Genomic DNA, 14,284 nt, shown 5'->3' with positions numbered 1-14,284 from the left:
GAATAAATCAGGAGTGGGCTGCTGGGGGTTCACGGGAGTTCGGGAGAACCTCTAGCTAAGATTCTGTGCAGTTTGGAGAACCCCCAAAATCCCACTCCTGGCTGGCCCCGCCCAGGAGTCCCCACGCTGCCTGTTTTGGATGCAGGTAAATACAGGGTGCGCGTGGAGGCTTAGGGAGGGCAAAAAATGGGCCCACCAGAAGTTCGGGTCATTTTCGCCCTCATAAAGGCTCAAGGAAAGCCTCTGGAGACCGGGGAGGGCAAAAATGCCCCTTTGTGGTGCAGGAGGATGACTAGGCCATACCCACCATAGCAATAGCAGTTAGACTTATATACCACTTCATAGGGCTTTCAGCCCTCTCTAAGCGGTTTACAGAGTCAGCATATCGCCCCCCACAGTCTGGGTCCTCATTTCACCCACCTCGGAAGGATGGAAGGCTGAGTCAACCCTGAGCCGGTGAGATTTGAACCGCCGAACTGCAGATAGCAGTCAGCTGAAGTGGCCTGCAGTACTGCACTCTACCCACTGCGCCACCTCGGCTCTTGCCCACCCGGTAACTGGGCAGAGAACCCCTTGCTAAAATTTTTGAAGCCCGCCCCTGAATAAGATGAATTGATTAAAATACCAGACATCTTCTATTAGCATTTTATGCACTTACTTACTCCTTCACTCAGACCTCAACATCTGATGAAAATGTATTTTTTTTTTAACAAAATGGATAGTGGCCCAGAAAGGAAGTAATAAGATTTTATTGGCCCAGAAGTCCCCAGTAGGGGGATAAGGAGGCCACATGACAAAAAATGCATCACAATTTCATTACGAATGAAAGACAAAACAGCGTTTGTATTCAATCACGAGATATTTTAGTAGGTCTACATGACTGTCCAACTTGCAATTGAAGAAATGAAGATAACCAAATTATGGTATATCCAACCACAATCACGTTCCAAGCCATTAGGAAATGGGCCTATCCAATACCCTTGGCCAATATCTAGGAGAAGAGTCAAGTTTTCAAGGTCTCAGAAATTCAGTGGGAGCTATCCAAATCTTGGATTTGGGGAATGGGGGGTAGGTTTCATTCCATATAGTAGATGCTTTGTCAGAAAAGGCATGCCTCTTAGATGCCACCAGCTGATGCCGCTTCATCAAGGGGGGTCCTTCTGAAGCACTATGATTAAATCAGATCTTGTGTAATAAGCAGGGGGGGGAATTATAATTGGTTTGCCCCATAAGGAATGGGATCATGTGCTGTGAAGGGCATTTTGGGTGCTAACCAGTATCATGAATTGCACCTGGAAACCTACCCAAGGTGGCACAGTGGTTAAATGCAGCACTGCAGGCTACTGCTAGATCAGCAGTTCAGCGGTTCAAATCCCACCGGCTCAGGGTTGACTCAGCCCTCCATCCTTCCGAGGTGGGTAAAATGAGGACCCAGATTGTTGGGGGCAATATGCTGACTCTCTGTAAACCGCTTAGAGAGGGCTGAAAGCCCTATGAAGCGGTATATAAGTCTACTGCTATTGCTATTGCTACCCGCAGTTGTGGAGAACTCTAAAATCCGTAGTCACTCAGTCTTGCTAGAGTTAATCCAAAGTCTGTTCTCTTCCATCCAGATCTCCATAACCTCCAGACACTTCATAAGATTAGGTTAAATACCTTTTTGGCGATGCTATTACAGGGAGCTCTAGCACTTAAATTGTTTGATATGAGTACTCCAAGGTCCTTGACAGAGTGAGGATCATCTATGAGGTTTCTGTTGTGAGCAGAGGAGTGGAGTACTCTTCTCGTGAAATACTTCTGGACTCACTCAATTGTATTAATGTCCGATATACAGTGCAGATCAGAGATGGGTTCCTACCAGTTCGCACCTATTCGGTAGAACCAGTTCGTCAAATCTACCGAACCGGTTAGAAGAGGTTCCACCAGTGGACCCGGAAAGCAGGCCACACCTACAGAAGAGGTTCCAAAAAATTTTGAAACCCACCACTGGTGGGTGTGTAATGTCCCGCAGTTATCTACGCATTAATAATGACCTAGTAATATTTCCTTATACATTTTAGGGACCTTTCCTTACATAATTGGTGTTTTCTTTCATACTTTTGGATTTCTAATTTCTGTTTCCGTTAGTTGGCAATTGCTAAAACCACGTGAAAAAGTATTCAAAGCCTTCTTGATTTTAATTGTCAATTTATTTATTCCTGCACATTGTAATATTTATTCATTTACATATCTCTGTTTTTCCAATGTTGTGCAAACACAATTCCAGCAGCTGCTAACACGTGTAAAATTAAATATATATTATACTCCCTTTCAAATAGCCAACAAAATGTTTCTGGTTTTAATTCCGTATCTTGCTTTACGATTGCTTCTAACCACTAACTTCTGAATAGCTACTTGGACCGACCTAAGTACTAATTCATAATTTCATATCCGGTCACATGGGCGGCAAGCCACTCCCCTCAGGTCACATGGGCAGCAAGCCACTCCCATCCGGTCGCATGGGTGGCAAGCCACTCCCACAAAGGAGGCCACACCCACAGAGTAGGTTCCAACAATTTTTGAAACCCACCACTGGTGCAAATTCCAGACAAATGAGCTGTATTCGAGAACTGGTCTGGCAAAGGTTTTATATGCCCTGGTTAGCAATACAATATTACCGGAAGAGAAGCTTCTGTTACCAGAGGGGAAGAAACGTGTTGGCATAGTTCCCCTGTAAATTTCCGTGGTCAGAGGACTCCAGGCGGCTTACAAAGAAAGAAAGAAAAAGAAAAGCAAAATAAAAGAATAATTTAAAAATTCCCAACACGCATACATTTCTAATCGGGGCTGGACCTTAACAATGAGGTCAACAGCCCCAGGCCTGCCGGAACAGCCAGGTTTTTACAGCTTTCCTGAAGGCCACGAGAGTGGGTAAGATCCGGACCTCTGGGGGTAGCTGGTTCCACAGGGTCGGAGCAGCCACAGAGAAGGCTCTCCTCCGGGGGCCCGCCAGCTGACATTGTCCAGCTGACGGCATCCGAAGGAGGCCCACCCTGTGGGATCTTATCGTTTAAGGTTTCACACTTAATGTCCAAATCTCACTTTACGTCCTACTTTATCTTCAATTGAAATATTACTTCCCCCCCCCTTTTAATACAATAATACAACAGCAGAGTTAGGAGGGATCTTGGAGGTCTTCTAGTCCAACCCCCTGCCTAGACAGGAAACCCTATACTGTTTCAACAAATGGCTATCCAATATCTTCATAAGGATTTCCAGTGTTGGGGCATTCACAACTTCTGGAGCCAACTTCTGTTCCACTGATTAATTGTTCTAACTATCAGGAAATTTCTCCTTAGTTCTAATACAATAATACAATACAATAGCAGAGTTGGAAGGGACCTTGGAGGTCTTCTAGTCCAACCCCCTGCCTAGGCAGGAAATCCTATACCGTTTCAGACAAATGGCTATCCAACATCTTCGTAAGGATTTCCAGTGTTGGGGCATTCACAACTTCTGGAGGCAACCCCTGAGATAATAACAGAGAGAGAGCTGAATAGAGATAGTAGATAATGATAGTAATAGATGAGAGAGAGAGAGAGAGAGAGAGATGGAGAGATATACAAAGATGTACATAAAGGTATGTGGATAACACTATACGAGAGTCATATATTAAATTAAGATAAAAACATAACAAAACCACCATATTGCAATGGGACAAATGATATAATTCAGAGGATAAAATTCAGCATGTAAGACAATCCCACTACTATTTTAACCCTTCCTTCTCTCTTTCCTTCCTTTTCAATACAACACAATAGCAGAGTTGGAAGGGACCTTGGAGGTCTTCTAGTCCGACCCCCTGCCTAGGCAGGAAACCCTACACCACCCCAGACAAATGGCTATCCAACATCTTCTTAAAGACTTCCAGTGTTGGTGCATTCACAACTTCTGGAGGCAACTTCTGTTCCACTGATTCATTGTTCTAACTGTCAGGAAATTTCTCCTTAGTTCTAATACACTAATACAATACAATAGCAGAGTTGGAAGGGACCTTGGAGGTCTTCTAGTCCAACCCCCTGCCTAGGCAGGAAACCCTACATCACTCCAGACAAATGGCTCTCCGACATCTTCTTAAAGACTTCCAGTGTTGGGGCATTCACAACTTCTGGAGCCAACTTCTGTTCCACTGATTAATTGTTCTCACTGCCAGGAAACTTCTCCACAGTTCTAAATTGCTTAATACGAGTAGTAAACTCAGTTACGCATGAAAAGGCAATTAAAATTCAGAACGGCGAAAACAAATCAATCATCACGCTCCAAATCCTATAATTGTGAGCCGTGGACTAAAGAAGGGGCGGACCCACCTACACCCCCCCACCACCCCTGTTGTTTAAATGGCCAGGCACTACTAGTCGCACTAACTATATGGATCCTCTCTTGCTTAGATGATCCGATCCTATCCTGTCGCCGGGTGTCTGCGCTGCATTCTGGTAAAGATCTTCTCCTGTACAACTTTTTATTAAGAATTTTGATTGTCTTCCGTGGTTAGATTTTATTAATATTCCAGTACGAGTTTTAAGTAAGGAAACTGGCTTGCAAAAGAGAGAGAGAGAGAGAGAGAGAGAGAAAGAGAGAGAGAGAGAGAGACGACGAAGAAGAAAGAAAATCCTAACTTTAAGAGTGTGAGAAATCTGGAAATAGTATAAAAGTGGGAACCCAAAGGGTCCTTTTCATTAAAACTTACTGCAATTCATCCAAATACCTTAGAATCGTCCCTTAATCCATGGTGCGTGCTGTTACTCAGAAATTAAGTCATTCTATGTTCATTGGAAAGATTGCTGGAAACATACTTATGCATTAATTATTATTTACTTATTTGATCCGTGAACTAACTGGACTATTAATGCTCAGCGTGGGTTATTTCAAATGACCGGAGGCAGCAAGCCGGCTGCCTGGAAGTAAAATTACGGAACTGGACAAGAGTTTGTTTACTTTTGAGTAACAATACAGAGTAACAGTATACAGGTGCTTGTCAATGTGCTTTGTTGCAGGAATCTGAAATTCCCCCCGTGGCGGTATTTGTGTTTAAACACTTACTCAGCGGTAAGGCAAGACTGCAATAAAGGGAAAGTGGATAAAAATGTTTACATGTTTTTTTAAAAAAAAAATCTGGTAGGCTGATTAGTTTTCCTTTTCTTGATTTTGCATTCTAGGCTGTTGGTTTTCACCCCATCTGATAAGCAAACTATTTATTTAGAGGTATAATGAACAGATTTGGGGGTGGGGGATGGGGGGTTATTATGAATATAAGCCAATAATCCACTGAATTTACTCCCCCTTAATTTGACACCATGTGCCCTCAAATGTGGGGAAGAAACAGGGGAAGATAGCTAGCATTGTTCTGGTTTTTCTTACTCCATTGATAATTTTTTATTTTAAACACATAAGCACATCAACAAAAACAAACACATAACTTAAAAACAACATAGGAACAATAAGTTCCATCGTATATCATACAGCAGTTCCAAATCGGTTTCTTTGCAGTTAGTGTTTTCCCTACTACACATTTCTATCTTTCATTCCTAATCTCCTTATTCGTTATCCATTTTTATGTACATTTCTTTATTTATTTAAACTTAGCTACTTATGACCAGATATTATTTACCTATATTATGCTATATATTTTTACTGTCATTTATTCTCTTACGTACAGATTATAGATATACATTCACATAATTATTCTTTTTCTTTGCTATGGTTTTTCTTATTCCAATAGTTGCAGCAACTTAAGTGTTGGATGTTTCACTTCTGTTAAACTGGGCTTGACCCAAAACTTTTAGCAGAAGCTCCATAAAACTGTGTTTGATCTCCCATTGACTCCCATTTCCCTAGAATCCACCTTCCTATGGGATGCAAATAGCAGCAAACTTTCATTGCCCCTTTTCCAGTTGGTGGATCCTACTCCAGAGATTTGAGAAACTGAATCTACTTTGCTTTGCTTTAGGACTTGGAACAGGAATGAAGGAGGGGAGGGGATTAGAAGATGCTTCCATTTCTATTGCCAAGAGCTATTAAATTAGGATATTTCTGCTGATTCCCTTGCGCTAAAGTTTGTGTGTCTGTTGGTTTTTTCCCCCCTGTGGTTCTCTTGTCATTATTAGTACATCAAGATGACCAGTTTCAAGTAATGTTTGTTTTTGAAAACCAAGAAAAGGATTTTAGTGTCTTTCTTTCTTTCTTTTCTTTTTGTAACAGTCTTGACAAGAATCTTTCAAAACCATAACACCAGACACAAACTGTTGCAGGGTGTTGAAAAAAAAATGGCAGGTAAGTTGTACTTCGTTTTATCATATTTCTATTAAAGGAGACAGCCAGAATTAAGATTATTTATTATTTATTTATTTAATTAGTTTGTATGCCGCCCACTCTCAAGAGACTCAGGGCGGCTTACAAGTAAAAAAGGGAAGGGGAGGACATTACAAAAACAAGACACCCGAAATCTTTCTACTGGGAATAATCAAAAGGAAATATACAAAGAAAATTAAGTACATATTAATACATCTGCTAATTACAGCTAGAATAGCATTTGCCCAATGCTGGAAACAAAATAATACCCCCTCGGACGAATTAGTGATAAAAAAAAACTTTGGATTGTGCAGAGATGGACAAATTAACACTGAAATTAAAAGATAAAGAAGTCGGAATATTATGAAATTTGGAACAATTGGTACAAATGGCTGCAAAACAAGAATAAAACTAATTAAAAAACTATGTATAAATCTATATATAGAACTGTATATAAAGGTGTGTAAATATAGAAGCTAAATATTATATACATGTACAGCTATGATGACATAACAATGTTGATGTAATGACTGTAAGGTGTTGTGGAAGGGAAAAAATAATAATAAAAAATAACAACAAATGAAGAAAACAATCAGCAAGAAAATAAAAATAAAAAAGCAGTTACAGGCTTCTAATTAAGACAATGTTCAAACTGCAGTGCTGTCCCTGATTGCAGAATATCTCCTCATCTTGATTTTTACCTGCCTGTTTTAAGTAAATGTTGCTTTCCTTCTCCTTTTTTTAAACATCAGGGAAAGAAGTATTGGTTGTGTACGCAGACCAAGAGCCCAAATCTCTAAACGGTTCGTTTAAAACCTTGACGGTGGAAGAACTGAAGAAGCAAGGCTGTACCGTCACGGTTTCAGACTTATATGAAATGCAATTTGAGCCGAGAACGACGAGGAAGGACATAGTCGGTAGGCACCACTGATGAGGTAGAAGTACATTTGTGTTCCCAAGAAGGTTCCACCACAAAACTGCGGTAGACAAAAGCGCGATCGACGAAAGCGCGTACGTGACGTCATCACAGCGCGACAAAAACATCGCACTGTGATCGGTAAATGTAAAATTAAAGCGAAAACCTTACCCTAACCCCCCCAAACCTAACCCTAAACCTAACCCTAAACCTAACCCTTAACCTAACCCTAAACCTAACCTTTAACCTAACGCTAAACCTAACGCTAACCCTTAACCTAACGCTAAACCTAACCCTAACGCTCTAAACCTAACCCTAACCCTTAACCTAACCCTAACCCTAAACCTAACCCTTACCTTTATGTGAATCGGCTTGCTTTAATTTTATTTTTATTTCAATTTTTAATTTTTTCCGTCGCGCTGTGATGACATCACGTACACGCTTTCGTTGAGCGCGCTTTTGTGGACCGCGGTTTTGACGGGTCACGCCCAAGGGTTCCACCAAGAAAGGGTCCCAAGGATAGATTTTGCTGTAGTGCAAGAGTTCCATATGGAAAAAAAGATGTGTACTAGAAGAAGAAAAAGGCTGAGATGGCAACTCTTCCAATGCAACTAGATTGTGTGTTGTGTTGTGCCTGTAGGTGACCTATACAATCCTGATCATTTTAATTATGGAATTGAGGCCTGGAAAGCTTATGAAAATGGATGCCTGGCTGAAGATTTGATTGAGGAGCAAAAGAAAGTGAAGAAAGCCGACTTGGTGATTTTCCAGGTCATTATTATTATTTTCTTTTATTGAAAATTTTTAGGGAAAAAAAACTTTTGCAAATGTTTACCTCCCCCCCCCTGACCTCCCCACAATTTTCCCCGCCCCACCTGACATCCCAGAACAAATACAGGGTATAAATATTTTAACAAAGATGTTCTAAAATAAACTTAAAGAAAGTTAGTATCATCTTTCATTTGAGCTTTAACTCCTCTTTGCTAGGCTAACTCTAAACAGATTATATCATTCCTTGCTTCTTCAGTCAAAAACTATCTGGAGTTTCTTAGTCCTGTATTTATTTTGAATATAGTCAATCCATCTTCTCCACTCCAGTTTATATCTCTCGTTTGAATGGTCCTTGAGATATGCAGATATTTTAGCCATCTCTGCTAGGTTTGTTACTTCTAATGTCCATTCTTGAATAGTAGGCAAATCTTCCTTCTTCCAGTATTGCGCCACCAACAGTCTTGCAGCTGTTATTAAATACAAAATCAAGTTAGTCTCTATAACAGTACAATCAGTAGTTATATACCTAACAAGAATAACTGAGGGGTAAACTTTATCCTTTTTTTAAAGAACATTTTGCATAATCCACCATATTTTTATCCAAAATGCTTTTACCTTTTTACAAGTCATTATTTTTTTTTTCAAACGCTTATTTATGCGAGACTTCCGGTGCTGGATCAAATTGGTTTAATCCTGTTGATGCAACTCTCTGGACTTTGGGATGTAGGGAAATTTTAGGTTTGTGCTTGCTTTGATTTGATCCTATCATCTCAGAACTTTCAAAATATTATCCCTTACATTTTGGTCCCATATGTGCTGGTGAGTGTAGTATGTTCCTCAAAATTACAAACTAGCTGTGCTCCAGATAGGTTGACGGTTGACGTCCATCTTCCATTCCGGCCATCCAATTGGGGTCAAGTTGGTTGGGATAGAGTGTGTCTCCATCCATGTATCTAGGGAGTATTAGGTTGGGAGCGTGACCCGACAAATGCACGCTAGTCAAATGCGCACCGACAAAACCGCGGTGACAAAACCGCGATGTCAAAAGCACAATTAGGGTTAGGGTTAGGGTTGATGGGTTAATGTGGATGGGTTATAAGGTTTTTTTTTTCCGTGTCCCAGTCTGTTGTTTGTTGATGGCGCGCGATTTTGACGTCACGGTTTTGTCGGCGCGCATTTGACTAGCGCGCATTTGTCGGTGAAGCGGTTGGGAATGACAGTTCAATAGATTAATCCAGTGTTTCCCAACCTTGGCGACTTGAAGATGTCCGGACTTCAACTCCCAGAATTCCCCAGCCAGCATTCGCTGGCTGGGGAATTCTGGGAGTTGAAGTCCAGACATCTTCAAGTTGCTAAGGTTGAGAAACACTGGATTAATCTATGTTGATTAAACTTTCCCAACTCAGTGCCTTATACATAAAATCTGGCTTTGTTTCAGAAGGAAGGCAGATCTTTTAAAAAATATTATTGAACAAGCCGAGGAAAATGATTGCTTCAGATGATGTAGATCGAGATGGGGAACTATGGCCCTTTTATGATTGAGGACTTCAACTCCCAGCATTACTGAGTCAGCCAGGCTGCTCAGGAATTCTGGGAGTTGAAGTCCCCAAGTCATAAAGGACCTATAATTCCTCATCTCTAATGTAGATAAAAGCATTTGCCTTTGGTGTGTCTTGCCAATCACTACAATGAACTAAAATGATCCATGTTAGAGGCACAATGTTATAATAATATCGGACTTTGTTAAATTATACTTAATTTATATTTGCAATTCTTCCTGCTTGATTGTTGCCTTTCTGAAGAAGTTGGTGTCTATGGGGCATTTTAAATCCAAAGATATCATTGCTTTCTTGTATTCCTATCTAGTTTCCTTTATATTGGTTCAGCATGCCAGCTATTCTGAAGGGCTGGATGGACAGAGTCTTAGTCCAAGGATTTGCTCATGATTTCCCAAAGTGTTATGATTCTGGTTTACTCAAGGTGAGTGGCCTATAAATATACATTAAACTATATATAATAGAAGCCCTTCAACCAGTGGTGGGTTTCAAATTTTTTTCGAACCTACTCTGTGGGTGTGGCCTCCTTTGTGGGAGTGGCTTGCCGGCCATGTGACCTGGTGGGAGTGGCTTGCCGGCCATGTGTTCTCTCTCTCTCTCTCTCTCTCTCTCTCTCTCTCTCTCTCTCTCTCTCTCTCTCTCTCTCTCTCTTTCCTTCCTTTTGTCTCTCTGTCCCTTTTTCCTTTTTTTGTTTCATCTCTCACTTTTTCTTTCTTTCCAGAATAAATTAGCCTTGCTTTCATTTACCACTGGAGGAGATGAGGAACTGTATTCAAAGAGAGGACTCAGTGGTGATATTCGTTACCTTCTGTGGCCCATGCAGGTATGTGGAGGCCAAATGAGAATGCTCTCTCAGGCTTGGCTTCTGGAGAATTGGATAGGGACTGACTGAACTCCTCTTTCAGTTCTTCAAAGATATCAGTCAATCAGTTATGGCATGTACACTGTAGCTGACTGATATAAGCATTCATCTATACTCATCACTGGACTCTCTCTCTGTTTCCGCCAACCAATCAGTGTCTTCTCTTGTTCTTGCTTTGTGGTCTTCCTCAACGTGATGCTTTTGGGGTCTGTTGAGTCTGCGGCTTCTAGATCTTCCAGCCAGCAATCTCTGAATAAGAAATCTAGAAATATGGACTCGGCCTTCATGAATGAGTAGTTATGGCATGAGCCAGTGGTGGGTTTCAAAAATTGTTCGAACCTACTCTGTGGGTGTGGCCTACTTTGTGGGAGTGGCTTGCCACCCATGTGACCCGATGGGAGTGGCTTGACACCCATGTGACCGGATATGAAGATGCCGACGACACTTGTCAGAACCACCTTTAATTACCTCACACACAGCACTGGCCTGCATAAGAATAGGATGTAAACTTGTTTTTTAAAAGGCATCTTTGGTTTGCGTTAAAACAACTTCAACACACGCAATGTTCTGATTGCACCACAAACGCAGTAGTCATCCTTACCTTTCACAGAGGCACTGAGTTTTATAAATAAGAGCATGATAGTGTAGAATAATCATATCCAAGGACCAGTGGTGGGTTTCAAAAACTTTTGGAACCTCTTCTGTAGGTGTGAAAAGCTGGGGAGTGTGAAAAATAGCCCCAATGGCTCAACAGGAAGTTCGGGAGCGAACTCAGGAACTTATTTACGTATCTATTTTTTATTGATCCCTGGATCCTCCTTGCCAACTTTGGCTGAAATCTACTGGGAATTCAACTTTACCGCTGTTGTTGTTACCGGCGTCAACTATCGTCTAACCGCTAGCCAAACATTACAGCTTTTACTGTGTCTCTTTTTAATTCCAGCATGGAATCCTGCACTACTGTGGCTTCAGCATCCTTCCCCCTCAGATCTGCTTTGCCTCTGAGTATGTGACAGACGAGAAAAGAAAGCAAATGCTAACTTCCTGGGTCGAACGGCTGCAGACCATTTGGGAGGAGAAACCTATTCACTGTGTGCCGAAATGGTACTTCGGGGACATGTGAGAACAGAGCAGGGAGATGAATGCAAAAAGATGAAAACATTCACTGACATTCTGTGCCAACAAATGCTCGTTTCTGTATTTTTCCCTGTCCATCTTGGAAGGCACAGAGGCAATTAATAAATTTAATTGAATTAGAGACTTGAGTGTCTTGTTTTATTTTCCATCCATTTCCTTTGCATCAACGATTCAAATCTCACCGGCTCAAGGTCGACTCAGCCTTCCATCCTTCCGAGGTGCGTGAAATGAGGACTCGGACTGTGGGGGCAAGTTGCTGACTCAATTTGCTAAAAAAAATTGTAAACCGCTTAGGGCTGAAAGCCCTATGAAGCGGTATATAAGTCTAATAAATAAATAAATCAAGACTAAGGCAGGAAATCAAAAGCCTTTATAGATTTTTTGGAATGAAACGGGAAAAACGAATATGTGATTTAGGGTTTTGATGACTGGACAGGACAGATTGTAGAAAGAACTTTATATTATAACCGTAAAATAAGAGATACACGTATAATTTTACTTAAAATTGCTTTATGTCTTCTTTCTTTTCATTGTCCCCCCTCCTTTCTTGCACTTTTAGCTTTTTTTCTTTTTCTTACTTTATATTAGTTTTCATTGTTTTTAATCTACCCTTTAAAAAAACTTGACATTAAGAAAAATAATGATGCACAAATGTTGTGATAGTGAAAGACGACAGTGGGTTTTTAGATTTTTAATGATAAATGTTTCTATTGAATCATTCCATTCATCCCCACAGCATATCATATCACTTCCAATGTTCCCTCTAAGGTGCACGGCTGCGCGGCCGCGCATGTGGCAAGAAAACACAGTGCGGCAGTTTCCAACTGCCGCGCAGTGATTTCTAATGTCACAGGCTCCGGAAGCTGAGGGGCCTCAGATTTTCTGTCCTGGTTAGGGTTAGCATGGGCACCGGGGGAGGGGAGATGGCGGCAGGAGCTTTTGCGGCACGGCCGGTCTCCTAGGACCTCCTAGGTGCTGGCCGCGCCCGCTCAAACTACCGTCAGTCTCCCCGTGTTCAGCAAAGCAAGCCCGGGGAGGTCCTTTGTGGGCGGCCAATCCTAGCCGCTTGCGCCTGGCGCTGCGGCTGAAGTAAAGCCCCCGCCGTCACCGGAATAACTGCTGCCGCCTCCTCCTCCAACAGCATGCGCAAGCCAGAAATCAGAAGATCATCTTCCCGGTGCACGTATGCGCATTGGGTGGCTGTTCTTCTGGTTTCCAGCATTCACACGCTCCCTTTTCAGCACTCGGTGCCAAAAAGGTTCACCAACATTTAACTAAGGTAAACGGATTCCATTGAATCCTTGGCCCTGCTCCCTTGCCTAGCAGAAGGCGATCTGGATAAGATTTCCAATGATTTGCAAAAATTATAGAATATAAATTTCGAAAGTACTTTAGGTGTCATTTCACCAAAGCTTCTTGCAGGGAATGGTCCCAACCGATGGACATCCAGTTCTAGTTTGAAAATCTCCAAGAATTCTGTCTTGTTTAAGTTTGGGACATATGAATTTTGTGGATAATTTTATAAAAATGGGTAAAAATCAATTTATACTTCACAGAAAGCACAAATAATTGCTAATTTGTATCTAATAAAACCATGTGAGATACAGAAAGGAACAAGACAAGGCTGCCCATTGTTCCCTCTCTGATTTATTTTGGTTCTTGAAATACTGAATAGAGACATAACACAGGAATAAGATGATTTGGGGAGTAAATATTTAAAAACAGATTTATAAATCAAGAGCTTTTGCACATGATATTGTTCTGAAAGATCCTTTACAGGAATTTGAATAGACAATAGACAAAAGAATTTGATTCATTAGCAGGTTTTAACATTAATAAAGATGTTAACAAAAATATAAAAATACAAGATCAAACAAAACTGATAAACAAACTAGGCTTTAAGATTGAGAAGAAGGCAAAATAGTTGGGTATCACTATGACAAATATGGATTGTATATTTATTTATTTATTTATTTATTTATTAGACTTATATACCGCTTCATAGGGCTTTCAGCCTTCTCTAAGCGGTTTACGAATTTTTTAGCAAATTGAGTCAGCATCTTGCCCCCACAGTCTGGGTCCTCATTTTACCCACCTCGGAAGGATGGAAGGCTGAGTCAACCTTGAGCCGGTGAGATTTGAACCACTGAACTGCAGATAGCAGTCAGCTGAAGTGGCCTGCAGTACTGCACCCTAACCACTGCGCCACCTCGGCTCTCTAATCTATATTATAATATATATATATATATTATAGCTATGTTAAGGCATGGAATGAAGGTAAACAAAATATGTTAAGTGAAAATACAATTTTCATTACTGAGAGGATTTTCTTTGATTAAGATGAATATTTTACCTAGAATGTTGTTTTCATTTCAAACAGTACCTATTTTGACAACTGATGTAACATTTAAACAATGGCAAAATGATATATCTAAATTTCTATGGCAGGGAAAATCCATGAGTTAAATATAAGGTGCTACAACTTGATTTGAGAATGGCTTGGGATGCAAGTAAAGCTTTTATTAGAGATTGCTTTATAAAGCATGTTCTGATGTTGCTCGGAAAGATGAGGCTATTGTGGAGATGTGGGAGGAAGCTGCGTGAGACTGGCGTAATGACCGGTGTGAACGATGAGATACCACAGATGTGGCCTCCCCTCCTTGTGTATCCTTAGAACTAGATGAGGATACTTTCTTAGAAGCATGAGAGGAAGCT

The 14,284-nt window shown here is 41.0% G+C and overlaps 1 protein-coding gene across 3 annotated transcripts; it reads left to right on the top strand.

Moving 5' to 3' along the window:
• The first annotated feature begins 4,354 nt into the window (after positions 1–4,354).
• Positions 4,355–11,690, top strand: NQO2 (N-ribosyldihydronicotinamide:quinone dehydrogenase 2). Of its 3 annotated transcripts, XM_087707527.1 has the most exons (8): positions 4,365–4,472; positions 5,034–5,085; positions 6,238–6,309; positions 7,080–7,244; positions 7,884–8,014; positions 9,881–9,994; positions 10,292–10,393; positions 11,376–11,690. In XM_087707527.1, the coding sequence occupies exons 1-8, from the start codon at positions 4,428–4,430 to the stop codon at positions 11,553–11,555; spliced, it is 861 nt and encodes a 286-aa protein (XP_087563653.1). In that variant the 5' UTR covers positions 4,365–4,427; the 3' UTR covers positions 11,556–11,690. The 3 variants fall into 3 exon arrangements, with proteins under 3 accessions (XP_087563654.1, XP_087563653.1, XP_087563656.1); XM_087707528.1 differs by lacking the exon at positions 10,292–10,393 and having other exon boundaries at positions 4,355–4,472; XM_087707530.1 differs by lacking the exon at positions 5,034–5,085 and having other exon boundaries at positions 4,372–4,472.
• The last annotated feature ends 2,594 nt before the right edge of the window (positions 11,691–14,284 follow it).

The sequence above is a fragment of the Thamnophis sirtalis genome, unplaced genomic scaffold (genome assembly GCF_051295495.1).
Source record: "Thamnophis sirtalis isolate CommonGarterSnake01/CBP01778 unplaced genomic scaffold, rThaSir2_p1.2 scaffold_2, whole genome shotgun sequence".
Lineage (NCBI taxonomy): Eukaryota > Metazoa > Chordata > Lepidosauria > Squamata > Natricidae > Thamnophis > Thamnophis sirtalis.
Note: the sequence above shows the minus strand (reverse complement) of the source record. Positions and strands in the feature narration are given on the sequence as shown.